At 41.8% G+C, this 23,846-nt stretch overlaps 1 protein-coding gene across 3 annotated transcripts; it reads right to left on the minus strand.

Moving 5' to 3' along the window:
• Window positions 1-464: 464 nt before the first annotated feature.
• On the minus strand, window positions 465-21,899 carry LOC111977598 (tripartite motif-containing protein 16-like protein). Of its 3 annotated transcripts, none has more exons than XM_024007100.2 (7): window positions 20,923-21,899; window positions 8,821-8,916; window positions 5,357-5,437; window positions 5,022-5,174; window positions 4,047-4,218; window positions 3,221-3,316; window positions 465-3,029 (listed from the first exon to the last, which is right to left on the minus strand). In XM_024007100.2, exons 1-7 carry the CDS (start codon window positions 21,835-21,837, stop codon window positions 2,389-2,391), a joined length of 2,154 nt encoding a protein of 717 aa, XP_023862868.1. In that variant the 5' UTR covers window positions 21,838-21,899; the 3' UTR covers window positions 465-2,388. The 3 variants fall into 3 exon arrangements, with proteins under 3 accessions (XP_023862868.1, XP_023862869.1, XP_023862870.1); XM_024007101.2 differs by lacking the exon at window positions 20,923-21,899 and adding an exon at window positions 17,386-17,742; XM_024007102.2 differs by lacking the exon at window positions 20,923-21,899 and adding an exon at window positions 9,309-9,461.
• Between the last annotated feature and the right edge of the window lie 1,947 nt (window positions 21,900-23,846).

Here is a 23,846-nt window from a genome sequence, read left to right on the forward strand (position 1 = left end):
GACCTTGTGAAGATGCTGGAGGAAACAGGTACAAAAGTATCTATATCCACAGTAAAACGAGTCCTATATCGACATAACCTGAAAGGCCGCTCAGCAAGGAAGAAGCCACTACTCCAAAACCGCCATAAAAAGCCTGACTACGGTTTGCAACTGCACATGGGGACAAAGATCATACTTTTTGGAGAAATGTCCTCTGGTTGATGACACAAAAATATAACTGTTTGGCCATAATGACCATCGTTATGTTTGGAGGAAAAAGGGGGAGGCTTGCAAGCCGAAGAACACCATCCCAACCGTGAAGCACGGGGGGTGCAGCATCATGTGTGGGGGTGCTTTGCTGCAGGAGGGATGTTTGCACTTCACAAAATAGATGGCGTCATGAGGGAGGAAAATTATGGGGATATATTGAAGAACAAAATCTCAAGACATCAGTCAGAAAGTTAAAGCTTGGTCGCAAATGGTCTTCCAAATGGACAATGACCCCAAGCATACTTCCAAAGTTGTGGCAAAATGGCTTAAGGACAACAAAGTCAAGGTATTGGAGCGGCCATCACAAAGCCCTGACCTCAATCTTATAGAAAATTTGTGGGCAGAACTGAAAAAGCGTGTGCGAGCAAGGAGGTCTACAAACCTGACTCAGTTACACCAGCTCTGTCAGGTGGAATTGGCCAAAATTCACCCAACTTATTGTGGGAAGCTTGTGGAAGGCTACCTGAAACGTTTGACTCAAGTTAAACAATTTAAAGGCAATGCTACCAAATACTAATTGAATGTATGTAAACCTCTGACCCACTGGGGATGTGATGATTTTGTATTTTCTACATTGTATTATAATATTGAGGACATCAAAACTAAATAACACATCTGGAATCATGTAGTAACCAAAGACGTTTTAAACAAATAAAAATATATTTAATATTTTAGATTCTTCAACCCCTTGCCTTTGACAACTTTGCATGCTCTTGGCATTCTCTCAACCAGCTTCACCTGGAATGCTTTTACAACAGTCTTCAAGGAGTTCCCACATATGCTGAGCACTTTGTTGTTAGTGTGCCTTGAATTCTAAATGAATCACTGACAGTGTCACGAGCAAAGCACCCACACACCATCACACCTCCTCCGCCTCGCTTCACGGTGGGAACCACACATGCTGAGATCATCCGTTCACCTACTCTGCATCTCACAAAGACACAGCGGTTGGAACTAAAAATAAAAATAAATTACTCATCAGACCAAAAGACAGATTTCCACTGGTTTAAAGTCCATTGCTCATGTTTTTTGGCCCAAGCAAGTCTCTTCTTATTGCTGTCCTTTAGTAGTTGTTTCTTTGCAGCAATTCAACCATGAATGCCTGATTCACYCAGTCTCCTCTGAACAGTTGATGTTGAGATGTGTCTGTTATTTTTAACTCTGTGAAGCATTTATTTCGGCTGCAATTTCTGAGGCTGGTAACTTTAATGAACGTAACCTCTGCAGCAGAGGTAACTCTGGGTCTTCCTTTCCTGTGGCAGTCCTCATGAGAGCCAGTTTCATCATAGTGCTTGATGGTTTTTGCGATTGCACGTGAAGAAACACTCAAAGTTCTTGAAATGTTCCATATTGACTGACCTTCATGTCTTAAAGWATTGATGGACTGTCGTTTCTCTTTGCTTATTTGAGCTGTTCTTGCCATAATATGGACTTGGTCTTTTAGCAAATAGGGCTATCTTCTGTATACCACCTCTACCTTGTCACAACACAACTGACTTGGCTCAAACGCATTAAGAAGGAAAGCAATTCCACAAATTAATTTAAAAAAAGGCACACATGTTAATTTAAATGCATTCCAGGTGATTACCTCATGAAGATGGTTGAGAGAATGCCAAGAGTGTGCAAAGCTGTCATCAAGGCAAAGGGTGGCTGCTTTGAAGAATCTAAAATCTAAAATATATTTCGATTTGTTTAACACTTTTCTGCAATGTAGAAAATAGTAAAAATAAAGAAAAAKCAAACTTTTGACTGGTACTCTATATATAACAAATATTCTACTTGTATTTAGAAAATAATTTATAAATCTAGTGAGGTTTCTTGTCACCTTATTGGGATATACAGTGCATTCGGAAGGTATTCAGACCCCTTAACTTTTTCCACATTTTGTAACATTACAGCCTTATTCTGAAATGGATTAAATAGAAAATTCCCCTCAACAATCTACACACAATACCCCATAATGACAAAGCGAAAAACAGGTTTTGGAAATATTTGCAAATGTATTAAAAATAAAAACAGAAATATTTACATAAGTAMAAGTACAAGTATGGGGCCGGCTGATGCGTTTCCTTTTCCATTTCTTCTTGCATTCTGAAACTTTTTAGGATTGACAGGGGAAATTTACCACTGACAAATTGATCATTGATCAACAACAGAAGATACTGTGAAACGGCTGGGGGGTGCAACATCGGTGTTTGGGGGTGAGTTAGGAGGAGAGGGGCTTTTCAGTGTCAGCGACTCCCCAGGTCCAACAAGCTCTATCACGTTCTCCTTCTTCGACAGCCAGAAGGCTGGGTAGAGGGGCTCCAGAAAGTCAGCCTTGTATTTGTGAATGAGGGTCATGCCGACGGCATCATCCACCCCATAGAAGGCCAGTAGGCCACAGCTGAATTCCACATAGACCCCAATACGTGTGAACTTCTCCACTTTCAGAGGCGTCTCCACATCACTGTGCCAGGCAGAGAAGCTGCGGCCATTCCATTGTAGACACCATGAGAAGTCATTGCCGGTAATGCAGCTGTTGTTCTTTGGGCCCTTGCGATCGATGCTCTTGTAGGTGAGTCCGACATGCGTGCCCTCACCGCTCACGTCCACCTCGAAGTAGTGTCGACCGACATAGAAGCTCTCTGTGGCCAGTACCTGGCGCCAGTTCTCAAAGCGCTCAGGGACATCGGGGTACGGGTGTTGCCAGGGTGTGGTGTTGGTCACCTTCCTGTTCTCCTCAGTCAGACGCAGGAACTTATGGGCCGTGTCTGCGTCAAAACTCACAAGCGCGGCATCTGCACAGCATGAGAGAGAATAACAACAACATAACAGTAATGAGAGAGAATAGCAAAACAGGATCAACAACTTAGGCAAGGCTAACTTTACACATCCAAAACAACAATACTGCAATAATACATGAGCGTTCAAGTGATTTGAAGCATTGTTTTGCTTCTGTAAGGACCTGAATGTAATAGAAGAGACTTACACTTTAGGAAGTCATCCCGCGTCTTTGGGTCTGGCACAGTCATGTTCTGTTTGCCTGCGATTATTTCATGGACTGTGGTTTTTATCCCCATCTTGTCTGAAGAGTAGAGAGAGAGAAAAATAAAGTGTAAATAATCACATGGCCAACTTCACTTTTTAACTCCCAGGCATGAATTTTCCATTTGAATGTAGCAATTTTTTCTGCAAGGACAAATATGACATTGTGCATGAAAGAACACATTGCTGTAATACAAATCTCCTTCAGGCAAAATGTTTTGTCCTTATGATGTCTCAAATGTGGTGACTCTCAACTGTTTTTATCTTTCTGAGACTTCAGTCTACCTGTTGTTACCAGAGCACTACACCTACTGTATGACACACTGTCTGAACGATTCCTCAGGTCTGCAGAGAAGTATGAACACATATGATCTCCCTGGCTATCTGGAGCACAAAGCTGAAGTGTTATTCTTCCTCTTGCAACACTGTCACTTCCTGTTTACTTACTCCTTTCTGTATGACCAAGGTGATGCCYTGGTGTGTTGACCACAGGAGGTTTGTGGCACCTTAATTAGGGAGAACGTGCTCGTAGTAATGACTGSCACAGAATCAGTGGAATAGTAGCAAATACATCAAACACATGGTTCCAGGTTTTTGATGCCATTCCATTCGCTCAGTTCTGGACATTATTATGAGCCGTTCTCCCCTCAGCAGCCTCCTGTGATGCTGACCCTTCCCAGCAAACAAYCATAGATCGGGACTTGCTGAGGCTTGCCGCCAGCCGCTATGGCAGTTTTTTCCTTTGCTCGCCAAACGGTGACTGCACTCACCATTTTTGCAGGTCTCTTTGAGTGTCTCTATGTAATTGGACAGCAGCTTCTCACACAGCTCCTGTGTGGAGGTAACAATCACTCTGCTGAAGGAGTTGAGCCGGTCCATGAGGCCGATGTAGACCCCAGGTAGGGTAATGTCAGGGCTGTCCTTCTTCCACTTAGAGTACTCCTGTAAAACACACAACACAGCTTCGTTCACTACATTACATTACATTTAAGTCATTTAGCAGACGCTCTTATCCAGAGCGACTTACAAATTGGACACTATTTTGTACCTCGTTGGCAATTAATGATGAACTGTCATTAATGTCGCCCTGTCCATGGGATGTACTTGTACATCAAGCTGCCTTGCACTACAGAAACAGGAGATAGGCGCCTGCCCCTATGGGCCATTCTGGGTTGTCCAAAGCTTACTTATTTACTTAACGTTAATGGCAGCCTTGAAAAAAGAATGATGAAGCATGGCTTGGGTACAACTTTAGGTTAGTTCTACCTTAGTCATGCTTCATGATAAAGCTAATACGTAAGATAGCAGCGCTTACGCAGCACATACGACAGTTCTAGTTTGTGAATGACTACTGAGTCATTTGGCATTGTCAACACAACAATCTCAGAATCCACCAGACCAGAGAAAACCACCTTACCTGTAGGAAGTACACCTGAGTCATGTTTCATGATTAAAGTGAATACGTATGATAGCAGCGCTGTGGCTTGAGTTAAGGTTAATGAATAACACTGCTGAGTCACAGTACTCCATCACTCCATCACCACAACCTTCTCAGTGTTCATGATTAACCCCCAAAGAGCTCTTGGCCCCTGCAAGTAATTGTATGTGCAGCCACTACTTCAAAGCTAACCACCATGAGAACCATGAATGAGTGAATAACACTACCGACCCCCTTGGCACCACCTCCATGTCAGTCTCCATCATAAACCATCATAAATCACCAGGCCATGTGAGAACCACCTTACTTGTAGGAAGTCCACGTCGTTCTTGTTCTTCGAGAGCTTTTTCAAATGCTCTTGTGTCTTCTTCAGCTCAGTGCACTTCTGCTCCAGGTGTACCTTGATCCCCTCGGTCTGTCTGAGAGCCTGCTTCTCCTCTCCCTCCAGGATCTCTGTCACCTTTAAGTTTAGGTTCAGGTTTAGGTTTATTTGAAAATCTTGGTTCATATGAAAAAACATACATAAAATATGATGTCATACTATATATTTTTAAAAAGCAGGTAAAAAGAATAGATCAGCCTACATATATGCACATTGCATACAACATATAGGCATATCACTTAATCAATATATAGGGTTACCTCTCTCTTGGCCCGCTCCACCGCAGCCTGCAGCTCCATAAACTGGCTGTCAATCACCTCACGGACCTCCGTCACTGAATTCTAGATGGGGAGATGCCAAAGGTGTTTTTGGGTCAGTTTCACAATTGCGTATGTATTATCAGGTATATGGACATAGGGGATAAGGTGATGGCTGATTAGTGTTAGATAGATAGAGATAATAGATTCAATCATAGCCACGGGAAGTAGAGGTACTGAGGGTGCTGCAGTACCCCCTGAAAAATCGAAGAAAAAAAAAATATATATATATATATATATATACAGTACCAATCAAAAGTTTGGACACACCTACTAGTTCAAGGGTTTTTCTTTATTTTTATTAATTTCTATGTTGTAGAATATTAGTGAAGACATCAAAACTATGAAATAACACATATGGAATCAAGTAGTAACCAAAAAAGTGTTAAACYAATCAAAATATATTTTAGACTTTAGATTCTTCAAAGTAGCCACCCTTTGCCTTAATGACAGCTTTACATAATCTTCACATTCTCTCAACCAGCTTCACCTGGAATGCTTTCCCAACAGTCTTGAAGGAGTTCCCACATATGCTGAGCACTTGTTGGCTGGTTTTCCTTCACTCTGCGGTCCAACTCATCCCAAACCATCTGAGTTGGGTTGAGGTCGGGTGATTGTGGAGGCCAGGTCATCTAATGCTGCACTCCATCACTCTCTTTCTTGGTCAAATTGCCCTTACACAGTCTGGAGGTGTGTTGGGTCATTGTCATGTTAAAAAATAAARGATAGTCCCACTAAGCACAAACCAGATGGGATGACGTATCAACAGTGTCACCGGCAAAGCACCCCCACACCATCACACCTCCTCCTTCATGCTTCACGGTGGGAACCGGTCTAATGTCCATTGCTCGTGTGTCTTGGTCAAAGCAAGTCTCTTCTTCTTATTGCTGTCCTTTAGTAGTGGTTTCTTTGCAGCAATTCGACCATGAAGGCCTGATTGACGCAYTCTTCTCTGAACAGATGATGTTGAGATGTGTCTGTTACTTGAACTCTGTGAAGCATTTATTTGGGCTGCAATATGAGGTGCAGTTAACTCTAATGAACGTATCCTCTGCAGCAGAGGTAATTCTGGGTCTTCCTTTCCTGTGGCAGTCCTCATGAGAGCCAGATCCAGTTGCATTTGCAAAGTATTTCAAGAAACTGGAAAACATATATCAAGCAAGTATTTTTATATTCCACAAGTATATCAGATTAACTGTTTCTTAAAGATAATTATCAGACTCAAGTTCCAAATGCTGGTAAACACTCAAATACAATTAGTTCAAATGTTTCATAAAAGTGGTGCACTGGGCCTTTAATAGTCCTGTATTAGCGGACCAGTATAGACATCTTGAGCGCGGGCAAAACAAAAATTCTAGCAGCACCCCCACCCCCAAACTACTTCCCACGGCTATGGATTCAATTGGCTTTGTCCTTTCTTGTCATTCTTTTTCTATGCTTCAGGTACGTATGTACTGTCTGCTTACACAATCAATCCCTGAGGACAAGGAATGCTTCACTGCATGACTTYAGTTTCAAGTTCTATTAGTCATATGTACTAGATACGTATGGTATACATCGTCCAATGAAAGGCTTACTTGCAGGTTCCTTCTGACCAATGCAACAACAATGCAAAATAATAAAAGATAAGAATACGAACATAAAGTCAATGGCTCAGTAGAATAGAATAAATATTTTAGCATAACTATAATACAGAAAGGCACAATTTATAGTCCAATATTCACACTTGTATTGGGTAAGGGGGGAATGACGAGCTGTGTATAAACTGAGCAGTATAATGAGAGTCTGGTAGCAGCAGTTGTGATGCGTGTGTAGAATGAATGTATGTGTGTGTGTGTGTGTGTGTGTGTGTGTGTGTGTGTGTGTGTGTGTGTGTGTGTGTGTGTGTGTGTGTGTGTGTGTGTGTGCTGTCTCTTATACACATCTAGATGTGTATAAGAGACAGGTGTGTGTGTGTGTGTGTGTGTGTGTGTGTGTGTGTGTGGTTGTGTACATAAGTGGGTTGCATGTCTGCTAAGGTGTGGAGAATCAGAGAAGGTGGTCAGTGCAGTTCAAGTGTTCAGGAGTCTGATGGCTTGTGGATAGAAACTGTCTCTGAGCATGTTGGTATCAGACCTGATGCTCCGATACCGTCTGCCCGACAGTAAGGGAGAGAACAGTCCTCAGGGACTGTTTTGAGTAGATGTCCTGGATGGGTGGGAGCACAGTCCCAGTGATGTACTGGGCAATCTTCACCCCCCACTGGAGGGCCTTGCGGTCATGGACAGAGCAATTCCSATACCAGGCCGTGATGCAACCGATCAGGACGCTCTCGATGGTGCAGCGGTACTATTTGGAGAGGACACAGGGCGGCTTACCGAATTTCTTATGCCACCTTAGGAAGTAGAGACGCTGTTTCACCCTCTTGACAAGAGTGGTGGTGTTGTTGGTCCATGACAAGTCCTCAGTGATGTGGACACAGAGGAACTGTGACTCTCTCTACTGCAGTCCCATTGATGTGGATCCCTCCCCTGCTTCCTGAAGTCAACAATCAACTCCTTTGTTTTGCTGATGTTGAGGGAGGGGTTGATGTCATGACACCACAATGCCAGTTCACTTACCTCCTCCCTATACAGTAGTCTGACTCGTCATTGTTGGTTATCGGGCCTACAACCATGGTGTCGTCAGCAAACTTGATGATGGAGTTGGTGTCGTGCAAAGCCATGCAGTCSTGGGTGAACAGAGAGTACAGCAGAGGACTGAGGGGGCCCCTGTGTTAAGAGTCAGTGTGGAGGAGGTGTTCTTTCTAATCCTTACTGCCTGTGGTCTGCCRGTCAGGAAGTCCAGGAACCGGTTGCAGAGGGTGGTGTCCAGACTCAGAGCTCTGCGCTTGGTGTCGAGGTTGGAGGGAACAGTGTTGAATTCTGAACTGTAGTCAATGAACAGCATTCTCACATATGTATTCCTCTTGTCCAGATGTGTTATGGTCGTGTGAATAGCAATGGAAATGGCATRGTCCGTGAATCTGTTGGAGTGGTACGCAAATTGGAGTGGGTCCAGTGTACCTAGCTTGCTGGCCTTGATGTGGGCCACACAAACCAGTAGATTCCATTTACTACACATGGGTAAACTTGTTGGGGTGGGTAGATCCTATAACTGGGGACTTATAAATCAGATGTTTCAGTAGTGTTTACTGCCTGTGAAGACAGCCTGTGAGAAATTGTGACATGCCTCTGTTTTTGTGTCACTGACTGTGTGGGTTACCTGGAATCTGCAAACACGTTGATGAAGCAATGCTACATAGCACTTTGTTGACAAGACAACAGTCAACAGACACATCTATCAGCAGGATTGTCAGGGGTCGTCATAGTCTTAGCCCATGACATCATCCTTTAAACAGGTAACAAGGACACTGCAGCATACTGTACCTCAAAGGAAACCGTGTTGAGTTGGAGTTGGTTGATGGCATTCTCTGCTGCCGCCACTGTCTTCACCATCTCTGTTTGTTTATCTCGTAGTTCCCTCTMGCAGGAAAAGGGAGAGGAAGACAAAGAGAGGAAAATTCAGTGACTGCACACATAGCCACAGCAGTGTTATCACACTGCAAATATGTCCAATTGTTATGTGACTCTTATCAGCACTTCACAATCCTTTCAAGTTGCACCTGCCACTCGCCATTATACGATCTGTTTATTATGTTATGTAAATAAGTGACAAGAGAAACAGCTTTTAATTTAATCTGTTTTCTTTATTTACATTCAACATCAGAAAACATTCCAAAATGTTTCATTCAAGAGTGTTTACTCATTAGAAGAAAAATAAATGTAAAAAATGATGAAATATACTTTGTGATGATACTGAAGATTATACCATGGGCCTCAGACTCGGAGGCCTAACACAGCTTAATATTACTTACTGTGTTTGACCTCTGAGACGCAGAGGCCTATAGTCTGCCCTGTAGATAATCTTGGAATTCTGCAATGAATAAACTGCAGACAGGGTATAGGCCAGGATCATCCAACAAGCAAACAGGCTGTTCTGGTCTTGCATCTTCTGGTGACCTACTGCATCTTCTAGTGACCTATTGAAAACAGTACAATAATGATATACCAAATTAAGATGTGTGATGTATGCCTTCTGTTTTGATGACAAAACAAAAGTAACCTACACACCTGTGGAAGTTTGTTGCTTTCAGYGTCCAGCCACAACTGACAGGTTGAATACCATGTGCCTTTGTTGTTMTTTTTTTAAGGGATAAGGGGCTGYGCTCTAGATGATTCTAACAGGCAATCAGGGCTGTATGTAAATATATAAACATTTGTATCTCCACACCCACASAGTCGGACTGAGCATTTCAGTGGCTCAAGACGGCTCAGGGAAATAATATATATWTTTTTTTAAATATAGTGATTTATTAGACATAAWGTGATGATTTTAAAATGAAATTAAAAAGACTGCATTGGAGGCAGTTTTTACAAAATTATAAAAAGTTTAATGAAAAAATGTTAATAGCCTTGTTGCTCTATTTGTGCTAGTAGTTATTGTATTGTGTACAGTCTATTCATTACCTATGTTTCTGTCCATTACAGAACCACCACCATTCTACATCCCCATGCATCCTTTCATGTGTGAATAAAGATTCCCTGACCAACAAAACACGTCAAGCCGGGTCTCTCTCTTTCATGGTCGTTCGAGCTGGATTTGTGACTTTTCTGACACCACTAAACTATGGTGGCCCACAGAGACCKCACAGGATACTTGCCACACAGCCCATCTGCGGTCCAATGGAGTAAGGCTCTGGGGTATGCAGTGGACTACCACCATTTGGATTATGCCCCCAACCTGGCGCCTGTGGGAGCCCCACACCTGACGACAGGACTATATGGCCCCTCTCATTTATATGGCCCCACTCCAGATTGCAGGACTCAGACGTCGATCGGCTGTTGCAGGAGTTTAGGGTGCTTCTTCTCCAAACCGTGGAGGCGGGAAGCCATGATGCATTTTCCGCCTGCCGTACTCTTGCAGGAGTTCCTGCTACACTACCACCCTGAATTGTTGGACTTTTCCCCGTCCCTGAGACACAAGTGGGCGGCCTCAATGTTGGGGGAGCTGGTGAAGCCCGCAGAGAGACTTGCAGCCACCCAGGTTCTGCATTGCAGAGCAGCATGCTCTTCCACCCCTCCCAGCTCTAGAGGTGACCCTGCAGTTCTCCTGCCAGCTTGTAGTCCAGTGGTTACCCGTACAGGAGCAAGCTCAGCCAGCACCAGTACCAGCTCCTCTGCCATAGCCCCTGTTGGCAGCACCAAGGCCAGTCCAGCGACCCCCAGGACTACAGACAGTCCAGTCGCCTAGGCTGGATCATRGGCCCCCGGGACTACAGCCAGTCCTTTCGTTCTTGGTGCTCCAGCCAATACTGCAGCCGACGAGAGATATTGCACTCCAGCCGCTGCCGCAACCAYAAACACAGCCTGTCCCTGATCTAGGGGCCATCCAGCAGCACCTGACCTGCCTGCTGCAACCTACGATGACCGGCCACACCACTGTCACCAGCTACTGACAGCAAAGCCCCACCAGACCCAGCCACAGCTCTGGGTCCCATCGGGATGTCCAGGATACCCCTGCCCAGCATGCACCACCTGACCCAGCTCCAGTCCTGGTCAGACCGCCGCTTGACTTTCCGGACGTACCACCACTGAGTTCTGACCCAGCCTTAACCTTGGGTCTACCACCAGGGCCTGCTCCAGACCATCCTTCAGTTACTGCACCTCCACCGTGCCTGGGTGTGTAACTTCTGTGAGGCTGTCTTATAACCGGGATGGTGTCAGTGGGTCACAGATCAGGAAAACACATAGAACAGGTCGCTCTCTTTCACCAATCTTAATAATTCAGTTCAATTGATAATATTTGACCAATTTATCGAAACATTTACTATGCTGCTGCGTCACATGAACAATGTGTTTTCCTCTCTGTTTCTCTACTATCAGATTATGATCTGATTTCTGTTATTTTTTAAAGAAATGAAGCTTCCAGACATTTACAAACATGTATCTACAATTGCTTACAGCCATGAGAAGTATTGTGAGATTTCTAGACAACTTACAGAGGCAATTATTATTGCCATTATCAGACCACTTATGGGCTAAATGCACATTTCAGGTGAGTGTATTTGTGTCAATGCACATTTTCATGAGACTCACTTCTCATCCTTKTAGAAACCTGTGCTGCTGTGCTGTAGGCAGGGTTGGGTAGGTTACTTTGTAGATGTAATCCGTCACAGTTGCTAGTTACCTGTCCAAAATTGTAATCAGTAACATAACTTTTGGATTACCCAAACTCAGTTACGTAATGTGATTACTTTCAGTTACTTTTAGATTACTTTCCCCTTAAGAGGCATTAAAAGAACACAAAAATACATAATACCAATTGAGAGACATCTATTGCAGGACAAATCAATGTTAGAGTTTACATAATTGGCCATTAATGGATGTTGCATTTTACTTTATGGGTTAGTTATGTATGCTTCTTCTAACCAATTGCTTTCTACTATATAATAATATGATTGGGCTATATATTTACAATAAAAAACCCTTGATCTTCAAGAATACGACTTGGAAATATAGATTAGCCAAAATTGTTTTCTTAAATGAAACTATTTTTTTTTACAGTATGAAGCACAATACCACGGAGGAGTTTAGATGGGAACTCCCTCAAACTTTTATTCCATAGGCTGGGATCCGCACTATGCAGCTGTTGCAAGAGCACATTTTTCACTGGCCACATAAACAATGATTGATAGGCAGCTCAACCTTTTTCACAAATTATATTGAGCAATAAAAGCCCCACTCGTGATCTTCTTAAATTAAACTTGTTTTTGAGAGTATGAAGCACAACACCACGGAGGAATTTAGAAGGGAACTCCATCAAACGTTTATTTCCATAGGCTGTCATCCACACTATGCAGCTGTTGCAAAAGCATATATTTTCACTGGTCGCAAAAACAATGATTGATAGGCAGCTTAAGCTTCTTCAATTTAACCATTATTGGATTAAAATACACATATACGTTTGTGAACAGACATCCACAACAACCACACTACGTAAATCGCAAATAGCTACATGAGAGAGCAGCAATGTGATTCACATCAGTGCGTTATGTCGATATCAATAATAAGTTATATCCGTATCGCCTGCAGGCTACACCACTGCTGTCGTCCTTACCTCCAAGCTTTTGGATAATTGTGGGATGCCAACAGCAGTCACATTATTAGAAGACATAGCTTGGACTGTAGCCTACAAAAGCCTATTCCTGCTCTTCTTTTATTATTTGTATTACTTTTTCCGCCATCCATCAAACGCATTTGGTGTGTCATCATAGTGGTCTCTGACTTGTGGTCAGACTTGCTARGGTGGAACAAACTTAAACTTGCATCACTGAACATAATAAATGGCTCTCTATCCACCGGATGTGTACCTCTCCCATCTCCCATTCCTCTCAATTTAAAAAAAAAGCTGTTGCGCACCAACTCCCTGTCTTCCTGAAGGCAAATAATGTATACGAAATGCTTCAGTCTGGTTTTAGACCACATCATAGCACTGAGACTGCACTCGTGAAGGTGGGAAATTACATTGTAATGGCATCAGACCAAGGCTCTGCATCTGTCCTCGTGCTCTTAGACCTTAGTGCTGCTTTGACACCATCGATCACCACATTCTTTTGGAGAGATTAGAAACCCTAATTGGTCTACACCATGGGTTCTTAAGCTTTTTCAGCCTGGGACCCAAATGAGAAATTCTGTGTTTTCCTGGGACCCAAGCTTAGGAAAATATGCAACTYTACGTAAATATCAGTACATGTCATTGCCCTTATGCCTAAATGCAATATAGACAAAAACAAATAACAATGAAATGCCCATAAATAATTGTTTTATTAAAAACACTCTTACATGCCTGTCTAGGTTGGTACTGTTGCTGTTAAAATACAAGAAATTATTTCATTCTGAACTGGAATAAACAGATTGATCACATCACACAGATGTATAACAGAACACACACACAGGCTTTTTGATCCTACAATCCTAAGTAACAGTACAGATAAATTATCAGGCCTACTGTACATATTACTGTAGAAATTATTGTTGATAGAAAGTCTAGGTTGGAACTGTTGCTGTTAAAATARAACACATATTTTTTATTCTGAACTGGAATAAACTGATTGATCACATCACACAGATGTAGACCAGAAAACACACACATACACACAGTCCTAATGAGAGGTGTATGGCTGGTTGAAGTTTTCAACAAGCAGGTCTATTCTGGGCTCAGTTTTTGACAATGCAATAATAAGGTCATGTTCAGCATTGACACTGTTTCTGTACTTGATAACCCTGACTCGCATACAGTATGTGGTGCCAAACTGGATCAGAACATTTACTGCTTTCTCAGTCAGGCAGGAGACCACTTCCTGCAGTAGATGAGCAACCCAGAACTGTGAGTGTTTGCCTCAAAAAGCATCTTGCTTCAATCAGTTTATTCCAGTTCAGAATAAGAATTATTACTTGTATTTTAACAGAAACAGTTCCAACCTAGACTTGTTTTCAACAATAATTTATACAGTAAAATGTACAGTAGGCCTGATAATTTTTCACCTTCATCTGTACTGTTTCCTAGGGTTGCATCAGTAGCTAGCTAGCTTGCTTCGGCTAACGTTAGCTATTAGCTGTGTAACTTTACAAGGCCAGGGGATTGTTTGAAAGAGAATCTCACATCTACTACGAGAGATAGTACTCCCTTATTTCTGCTCATCGTCACCTGTTATAAAGTGACAACAATGCTTTGTTAGTTCACTTACTTTTCCACTTTCGAAGCACTGTTTCCTGAAGCATTCTGCCCTGTTCTGAAATAACTCCCTGGCTTTAACGTTATGTTGTGGATGTTTGGTCAGGACATGCCGTTTTATTCATTTGTTAATTTTGAGAGACTCAGTACTAAGTACTTCCCCACACAATACACATTGTGGGTGCTCCTCGTTATTTCTCAAAGTGTGTATGAAAGAGACAGAAAGTCATCACTGTATTTGCGTTTCATGACGATTGAGCTCAGTCAGAACTTGTGGCTAGCATGAGTCCATTTCATGACCGCGGTGGGTGATGGCGAGTGAGAATGACAAGCCAGTGGCGCATCGTCTGCTGCTGAACAACAGCACTGCAGCGTGCAGAAAAAAGATCTGGTAAACCACGAAGCACACGCGCATCACCCTCTATCTCTCCCACTCCCGCAGCGACCAAATTGAGCATTAATTAAATAATTKTACATTTACGTTGCGACCCATACTTTAAGAAACGCTGGTCTACACGSACAAGTTCTTGCCTGATTTAGATCGTATCTGTTGAAAAGATATAAGTTAGTCTCTGTGGATCGTTTGTCCTCTGACAAATCAATTGTACGTTTCGGCGTTTCTCAAGGTTCCGTTTTTGGACAACTATTGTTTTCACTATATTTTCTGCCTCTTGGTGATGTCATTCAGAAAGACAATGTCAACTTTCACTGCTATGTGGACGACACACAGTTGTACATTTCAATGAAACATGGTGAAGCCCCAAAATTGCCTACCCTGGAAGCCTGTGTTTCAGACATGAGGAAGTGGATGGCGGCAAATGTTTTACTTTTAAACTTGGACAAAACAGATATGATAGTTCTAGGTCCCCAAGAAACAAAGATATCTGCAATTGGATCTGACAATTAATCTTGATGGTTGTACAGTCGTCTTAAATAAAACTGTGAAGGACCTCGGTGTTACTCTGGACCCTGATCTCTCTTTTGATGAACATACCACAAGTATTTCAAGGACAGTTTTTTTCCATCTTCGTAATAAATGCATAAATCAGAAACTTTTTGTCAAAAAATTATGCAGAAAAGCTAATCCATGCTTTGTCACTTCTAGATTAGACTACTGCAATGCTCTACTCTCCGGCTACACAGATAAAGCACTAAATAAACTTCCATTAGTACTAAACACGGCTGCTAGAATCCTGACTAGAACCCCAAAATMTTATCATATTACTCCAGTGCTAGCCTCTCTCCGGTTAAGGCTAGGGCTGATTTCAAGGTTTTACTGCTAACCTACAAAGCATTACATGGGCTTGCTCCTCTGACTTAGTCCTGCCGTACATACCTACACGTACGCTACMGTCACAAGATGCAGGCCTCCTTATTGTCCCTAGAATTTCAAAGCAAACAGCTGGAGGCAGGGCTTTCTCCTATAGAGCTCCATTTTTGTGGAATGATCTGCCTATCCATGTGAGAGACATAGACTCGGTTTCAACCTTTAAGTCATTACTGAAGACTAATCTCTTCAGTAGGTCCTATGATTGAGTGTAGTCTGGCCCAGGGGTGCAAAGGTGAACGGCAAGGAATTGGAGTGACGAACTGCCCTTGCTGTCTCTGCCTGGCCGGCTTCCCTTTCTCCACTGGGATTCTCTGCCTCTGACCCTATTACAGGGGCTGAGTCACTGGCTTACTAGTGCTCTTCCATGTCGTCCCTAGGAGGGTTGTGTCACTTGAGTGGGTTGAGTTACAGACGTSATTTTCCTGTCCAGTTTTGCGCCCCCTCATGTGATGGAAGAGATCTAGCTTGTCCCGGACATGCTGTTTTCGACTCTCTCTCTCTGTTCCGCACCTGCTGTRTCGACCTCTGAATGCTCGGCCATGAAAAGCCAACTGACATTTATTCCTGAGGTACTGACATGTTGCACCCTGTACAACCACTGTGATTATTATTTGTCCCTGCTGGTRGTCTATGAACGTTTGAACATCTTGAAGAACAACCTGGCCTTAAATGGCGTGTACTCTTATAATCTCCACCCAGCACAGCCAGAAGAAGACTGGCCACCCCTCAGAGCCTGGTTCCTCTCTAGGTTTCTTCCTAGGTTCCTGCCTTTCGAGTTTTTCCTAGCCTGCTTCTACATCTGCATTGCTTGCTGTTTGGGGTTTTAGGCTGGGTTTCTGTATAGCACTTTGTGACATCTGCTAATGTAAAAAGGGCTTTATAAATACATTTGATTCAGAAAACAGTGAAAGTAATCCTAGAAGTAATCGTCTATTTTTCAAAAGTATCTAATTTGAGTGCAATATTTTTGCTGCTAATGTACACTTTTTAGAGTGTACATTTTTAGAGTGTTGAAGGCTAGCTGTATTYGGTGCAGATGACTGAACTGCTCACTTTTGTGTCTGTGTCTGCAGGTATACAGACAAGGAGGCATACAAAGGTATGTCAATTGGTATTGGTATGTTATCCTCCTCCCTTACCCAATATTTTAGTTCTCAATGTTTATTGTGATTTTAGTGGCAAAGCAGAATAAAAAAATCMAAATATGAGGTAAACTCCCAGCAGAGCCCCAAGTCAAATGGTTATATCCTCTGGCGTGTTGATGTTAATGTGTTGATGTTCTCCATATCCATAGCCAAAATGATTTTGCAGTGCATGGTGATGAAACAGGTTTCCTGTTATATTCATCAGAGGTGTAGGGAGGGTGAAGACTGTGAATCCAAAAAAATAGTAATTATACAGACGATTAACAAAACTTGCACATTGTGGTTTTTGTGGTGAATGTGAATTTAAAAAACTATTTTGATAATGGTTTTCATACACATACCATGTCCATAATGTAGAGGCCTATGGGGTATAAATTGAAGAGGTAAGGGAGGAGGATGGTAAATGTGATCTGCATAACATACCAATAACAATTGACATACCTTTGTATGTCTCCTCATAAGTATACCTGCAGACACAGGCACAAAAGTGTGCAGTTCATCTGCACGCAATACAGCTAGTCTTCAACATATTCTTATAGCCTACATATTCTAACCTCTTTGTTGATTGATATCCATTGAATTGTGTCCATTTTCTGTTTTAGAAAGATTGGCACAAATATGAAAATATAAATGGTATCATCATAAATATTATCAATTTAGATCATACAAGGGACAAACCTTACCTTAAATTGAGAAGATTTAAAGTGGCTGAGTTAACTTAAGTGCCTCAGTTATATGCCTGCATCTGCTGTCCTTTCAAATCGAAATGTTTCAGTTGGGCAGTTACGTTCCGGCAAGAACCCCCACCAACTAAGGAGGTTCCTCGATGAACCCCCAACTCCTATGGGGTTCTTGGAAAAACCTTTTGTGGGCCATTTACAGTGTCAAAAACCCTAAGGTTCTTCAAAGAACTTTGAGGATCTTAGAAGAACCCTTGTCGAAACCCACATTTTTACAGTTCGTTTTTTTGTAATCCGTTAATCCGTTACTCCCCAACCTTGGCTGTGGATGAGATGTGTGATCATTATGAGCACCCTATTGAAAGGCAACACTTTGAAAACCTCCCAGGCAGCCCAGTGTGTGACTTTCAATATTGCATTTCCACATTCTAGCATGGTGCCAGATCTGATTGTGCTGTCTTGCCAACTACCTATGGTCCTTGTCAAGGATGGAGTTAGCAAAACAGCACAAACAGATCTGGGACCAGGTTACTCAACATCTGCACTTGTGTCTTTCCCTCTCCCTTCCCCTCAGTAGATTCCTGTTCAGGTCTGAACATGCTCTCATTGCTCTGAAAAGACCCAMATCTTGTTCTAAAGACAGGAACAGCAAAGCCACTCGACCTCTTTGGGTTTAAACCATTTGTAGATGATGTGTGGATTAGAATTATGTCAAAGACAGGACCATCGTTCAGTCCAGAATGTCGACACCTTCTCCTGAAAGGAATTCTATTGTCCTACATTGTCTCATAATTTGGCACAGAGACGCATATCTCACGTCACAAAACATTACTTACAGCTATTCATCTGTTGTGTCTTGTTATGTTGCGAGACAACAGTTAGAAGAACCCTTGAAGGGAAACTGAGTCCAAAATCATGTCTCAAATGTTACTGAAATATCTTGTTTTGATGTTCCCTGAGCCAGCATTAAACAGTAACTCAACAAAGTTAATCAGATACATCTATATCAATGGCACAATCTGTTGTAGAATGTTATGGGTCAGCACAGACAGAAGACTCTGCCTCCTGTTCAATCTCACCCTTATTCCATTGAGTTATGTAATTCCTCAAAAGAGGTATTTGCTCAGGATGACACAAGAAGAACATGAGGAATGAGCTGTTGACGAAGAGGAGCTTTCCCTCCTCAGTCATACTTTGAGTTTAGTTCAGAATATGAGCTTATTGCAGCTACATTGCATGTAAATTACCAAGGATTCAGCTAGTAATTGAGTTGTTGCGTGACTATTGTCAAATATTGACTTTTTAGATTTTCATACATTCCTATGTTTACTTAAGGAATGGCATTATTCCAAGTTTTGCAACAACTCACTGTGCAAATAACAGGTGTGAGCTACACTGTAAAGCCCAACGTGCTGTCATTACTCAGAACWTTTGAGGAAATCCATTGCACCTACTATGCATTATCTGAGTACAGTTAATTAAAGTGATTTTGTATTTTTACTCAAACGGATAGAGTTAGTGTTTTGAGTTGAATTTTTGAGTAACGCACCCACTTGCAGGTAGGGTTGCAAAATTCCCAGGTTTTCCAGAAATCCTGGTTGGAKGTTTGCTGGAAAAGGAAGCAGAAAATACTGGAATTTTGCAACCCTACTTCCATGCCTGATGTGGCCTGAGGTATAAACTGGGGTACAATTATGCACTTATAACTAAAAGGTACAAAGGATGACCTTACAGGGTACCACTACAGTGACGACCAACCAGTGCTCCCGCACATTGGCTAACCGGGCTATCTGCATTGTGTCCCGCCACCCACCACCCGCTGTTCATCATATATGCATAGTCACTTTAACCATATCTACATGTGCATACTACCTCAATCAGCCTGACTAACCAGTGTCTGTATGTAGCTTCGCTACTTTTAAAGCCTCGCTACTGTATATAGTCTGTCTTTTTACTGTTGTTTTATTTCTTTACCTACCTATTGTTCACCTAATACCTTTTTTGCACTATTGGTTAGAGCCTGTAAGTAAGCATTTCACTGTAGGGTCTACACCTGTTGTATTCGGCGCAAGTGACAAATACACTTTGATTTGATTTGAAGTGTTTGTACCCCTTTAGGAACAAATCTAAACCTTTTTGTCTGAGAGTGTAATATAATGGCCCGAAACACATGGTTTACAGGCCACATCAGGCCTGCAAGTCACATTATGCTAGCTTGCAAATTCCTATTTGAATCCAGCCTTTGTGGTGAAATTGTCTGATGTGGCATGTAAACCAGGAGTTTCAGGCCGCAGTATTAGGGTAAAACTAGGCCCTCAAAATAAGGCAATATGAAATATGTATCCTATTGACTTAAATATATACATTTTAATGATAATATATATTTGCTTTGGATCTGACTTGGTGAAGGCTATAGGACACAAAAATGTATGAATGCAACAACCATGTCTCTGTCATTAATCAATACAGCCATGGGTGGTAACTTTACAATCCACTCGAAAGGCAAGACAACCTGGGAAATATACAATTAAGGCTTTACACTAAGCAATGTGTTAATTTAACACTGAAAGGTGTAGACCCGTATAGACATTGGAACAGTGTTACATTTAACACTCTCAGTGTTGATTTAACACTGGATAATTTGCTGTGTTGTACCAGCAGGGGTTGAAGCTCTCTCTGTGACAGAATGCACGAAGAATGTCAGTCAATATATTATTTCGGTCAGATTTTCCATTCTGTTTTCTTGATTTGCTSTCTCCTTGTGTTAGCTTGTGTTGTTGCGTGTTGTTTTTGTTTGAGTCCTAAACTGTATATGTTAGTCCAGAGTTTCCAGAATGTACTACTGTACTGTGAAACTTAGACAATAATCACACAGTGATATAGGACAACCTTTATAGGGGAATATCCCTGTAATTGAATTAAAAGTAATCCTGTCTTCATTGCAGTCAATATGAAAAGTCAACTTTATTAAAAAGGCAGTGTGTCCTTACAGTGACTATAGACTGAGACCAAAATGACATAGTTGGACTCCATCCTTCTCCCTGACCTGGCTGACAGAAATGCTAACATAACCCCCACTGTTAAGACCTACAACCAGTCAGACACTACTATATATAGCCTAGCTTTTGTCAAATGTGTGAAGGCTCTAGTTGATACAAGTTCATTATTACTTTAAATAAGAGCAGCTGCCTTTGATGCAAGCCAAATTCATTATGGCATAAGACTTGGGTAAGATAATGTGGACTGATGAAGGACATCTTCTTTATATACCATGGACAAATTATGAAGTTTGCCATATTATCATTAAGGATACTAATACAAGCTCAGTGCAGGCTACCAGGACAATAGCCAATGTATTACTACACGTGCTCATGCTGGTGAAATGTTCCTGGATGTTTTAGACTTCCACACCTGTTGTAAGGCTTTGGATGAGTTTGTGAACAAAACATCCTGTTTAGAGAGAAGTGATTTTTTATTCCACTCTAAACTGAGAATAAGAGAGAGGGTGAAAGTATGCATGCAGAAGAGAAAGTGCAATACCTCTATGGTTCTGCGCGCCTCTAACACAGGAACAGTGTTATGTCCCCTGTGGTCTTCTGTCACACAGTCCTGACAGACACACACAGCATCAGAACAGCAGAACAGCTCCAGGGGCCATTTGTGAATTTCACAGGTCCGTCTCTCGATGTCCCTCAGCGGCTCCACCAGACGGTGGTTCTGGAACTTGGGGTTCTCCAGGTGGGGCCTGAGGTGGGCCTCGCAGTAGGACACAAGGCAGGTGTGGCACGACTTTAGGGCCATGCACGGGCTCGTCTCCATACATGAGTCACACACAACATCATCGAGTCCCAACAGCTCTACTTTCACCTCTTCCTTGACCTCTTCTTCGTTTGCCTTCTCTTCTTCCTTTGCGTTCCCTTCTTTTGATTTCTCTTCCTTTGATTTCTTGTTCACCCCATCGTCGTTCACTTCTTCTGCAGGCTGTGGAGGGTCACTCTCTTTCTCTTTCCTTTTCTCTTCCTCTGTTTTTTTAGGGTCCTCTGCTTCCTTCAGGTTTTCCTGTATCATTGTTTCCTCTGCGGTCTTTGAATCCTGGGCTTCTATGTCCTTTTCATATTTTTCTTTGGTTTTGATCACCGGTGGAGACTCGGCCACCATTCCATTCAACGTTCCATTCTGTTCCACAGGTGCAGTTTCAGGCTTGCCAGAGCTCTGTAGACACTGAGGACAGCCTTTACCTTTCTTCCCCAAGCAAGAGGCACAGACTGAGTGGCCACAGGTAGCGGGCTTATCCTTATTGAGAGCACTGGAACACACAGTGCAGCAGAGTTTCTGGTCTGGTTTGGATTTTGACTCGTTTTCTGTGTCTGCCATGTCTCTCTCTACAGTAGTTTCCTCAGCTCTCTTACTCTCTCTGAGACGAACTTCCTCAGCCGCTTCTGTTCCGTTCTGCATCTGCCTCTGGCTAACCCGAGTTAGTTTCTTCCTGGATCCCTCTGAAGTCTCTCAAGCCACACCTCAACTATGTGAATTCTATAGTAAGTAGGGTAGTATTCTATAGTAAACTGATGTATTTTTTTCATGTGGGAGCCCTCCCCTTTTACTTCCTTGTGTGTCAGATCACAGAGAAAAAGAAGCAACATGGGTGGACCTCATGTTACAGATTGTACACAGAGGTGTAGTACTGCTCTCGTCTGTGTGTAATTATTTTAATGCTGGAGTTGATCATGACTTGATAATTGACGATAACATTATCAGATGATTATACAAAGGTGTCTATCAATCCTTTAATTATTCATTCATTCCCCATATTTTCTGATAAGAAAAACTAGGGTATCCTAGAAGAGGAATAGGCTTGTCCTTCATATTTTCAAGCGGTTGGTCAATTTCAAAATTCCGAAATGCAGGGAAGTTCAATTCAAAGGCAAGTATTGATTGAATCTTTGAGATTTAATAGAGGCCAGGGCCCGTATCCACAAAGCATCTCAGAGTAAAAAAATTGGTCATAAGTGCTGAGAATAGAGACATTTTACTCCTACTCTTATGTGCAAAAAATAAAAGCTATGCACGAAGCCTCTTCAGTCATAAGAGTCACACCTAGTCGACAGATATTATGGAGACCTCAAGGCCTGTCCTAAGCAGTTACCAGCAGGTGTCTTGATAATAGAAAACGGCAGTGAGTCAGTGGTTCATTGACAGGCAATTGGTTTGGAGTTGTTGAAAGAATGTTTTGATATTTCTACATTATCAACCAATAAATTATAGACCTATATGTGATAAAATATTTTGCGCTTTTGACAATGATTTCACATTAGGCCAAATTCACATGATATGCCTAAATACTTATAACAACTAGGCAAATAAATCATTTTATTTAGATTATTTAATTAACCTACATCATGTTATTTCAAGTTATCCCTTCTGAGCGCAAAATCATGTTGTTCAAAAATATGCCTAAGCTTATAAATTAGGCAATTGAAAGCATCTACGGCCTATGTTAGCAAGTGACTTGATGCCTACTGTGCCAAAGATATTTAAAGTTGTTGAACGGGAATGACGAGCGTGTTTATACAATGGTAATATTATCAAAATTCAGCTTTTAACAACCATCATAGGGGAGAGTGGTGTAAGTTGAGCCATTCAGCATCACTCCGTCAAGGGACATATAGTGTTCTTTCTGACAAAGATATCTACATATATTTCCAGATGTTGTGTATCCCTGGAAATGTATCAGCATTCATGTAAACATTACAGTTTTTAAAATATAGCTTGTCCAAAAAAAGTGGTCTCTTGGCACAACTTACCCCATGTATGGGGTAAGTTGAGCTGCTGGACAGGCTAAGTTAACCCGCCTACAAATTTCTGTACTGAATTAAATATTATACTACCTTTTTAAAACCATGTCTATCTTTATTTCCATAACACAATCACAATCGCTTTTTTCTGTTTTAATCATTTTAAACATATTTTAACACAGACTTACAGTAACACCTAACAAAAACGTTGTACTTTTTTAAACACATTAAACATAGGCCAGGCCCTGTTGTTACCTCATATCCCAGCGATAATGCCTTGCATTGCACTTGGGAAGAAAACAATTTGCTCAACTTGCCATTGGCTCAACCATTGGCTCAACTTACCCCAAGGCAAACTCTTTTTTCTGCAACAAGGATGTACTTTCATGCTAGGTCTAGGACCTCATACTGCAGCCAGCTGATGTATAGAGAAATCTTTAAAATAATTTACTTTGGTTTTGATAAAAGCATCATGAAACAATAAATGATTTTGACATTGTCAAAATCCTTTTTTTCTGAGAACAGAAGTGAACATTTCAACCTGTTCTTGGAATAGTACTTTTTTGTTTTACTGTGTTTCCCTGAAATTTTTCCTGGGAGATTTTATTAACGCTCTGAGAATGGAAATTATAGGTTATTTGAAGGTAATTAAATAACATTCTAAGAACA

This window comes from Salvelinus sp. IW2-2015, linkage group LG18 (assembly GCF_002910315.2).
Source record: "Salvelinus sp. IW2-2015 linkage group LG18, ASM291031v2, whole genome shotgun sequence".
Classification (NCBI taxonomy): domain Eukaryota; kingdom Metazoa; phylum Chordata; class Actinopteri; order Salmoniformes; family Salmonidae; genus Salvelinus; species Salvelinus sp. IW2-2015.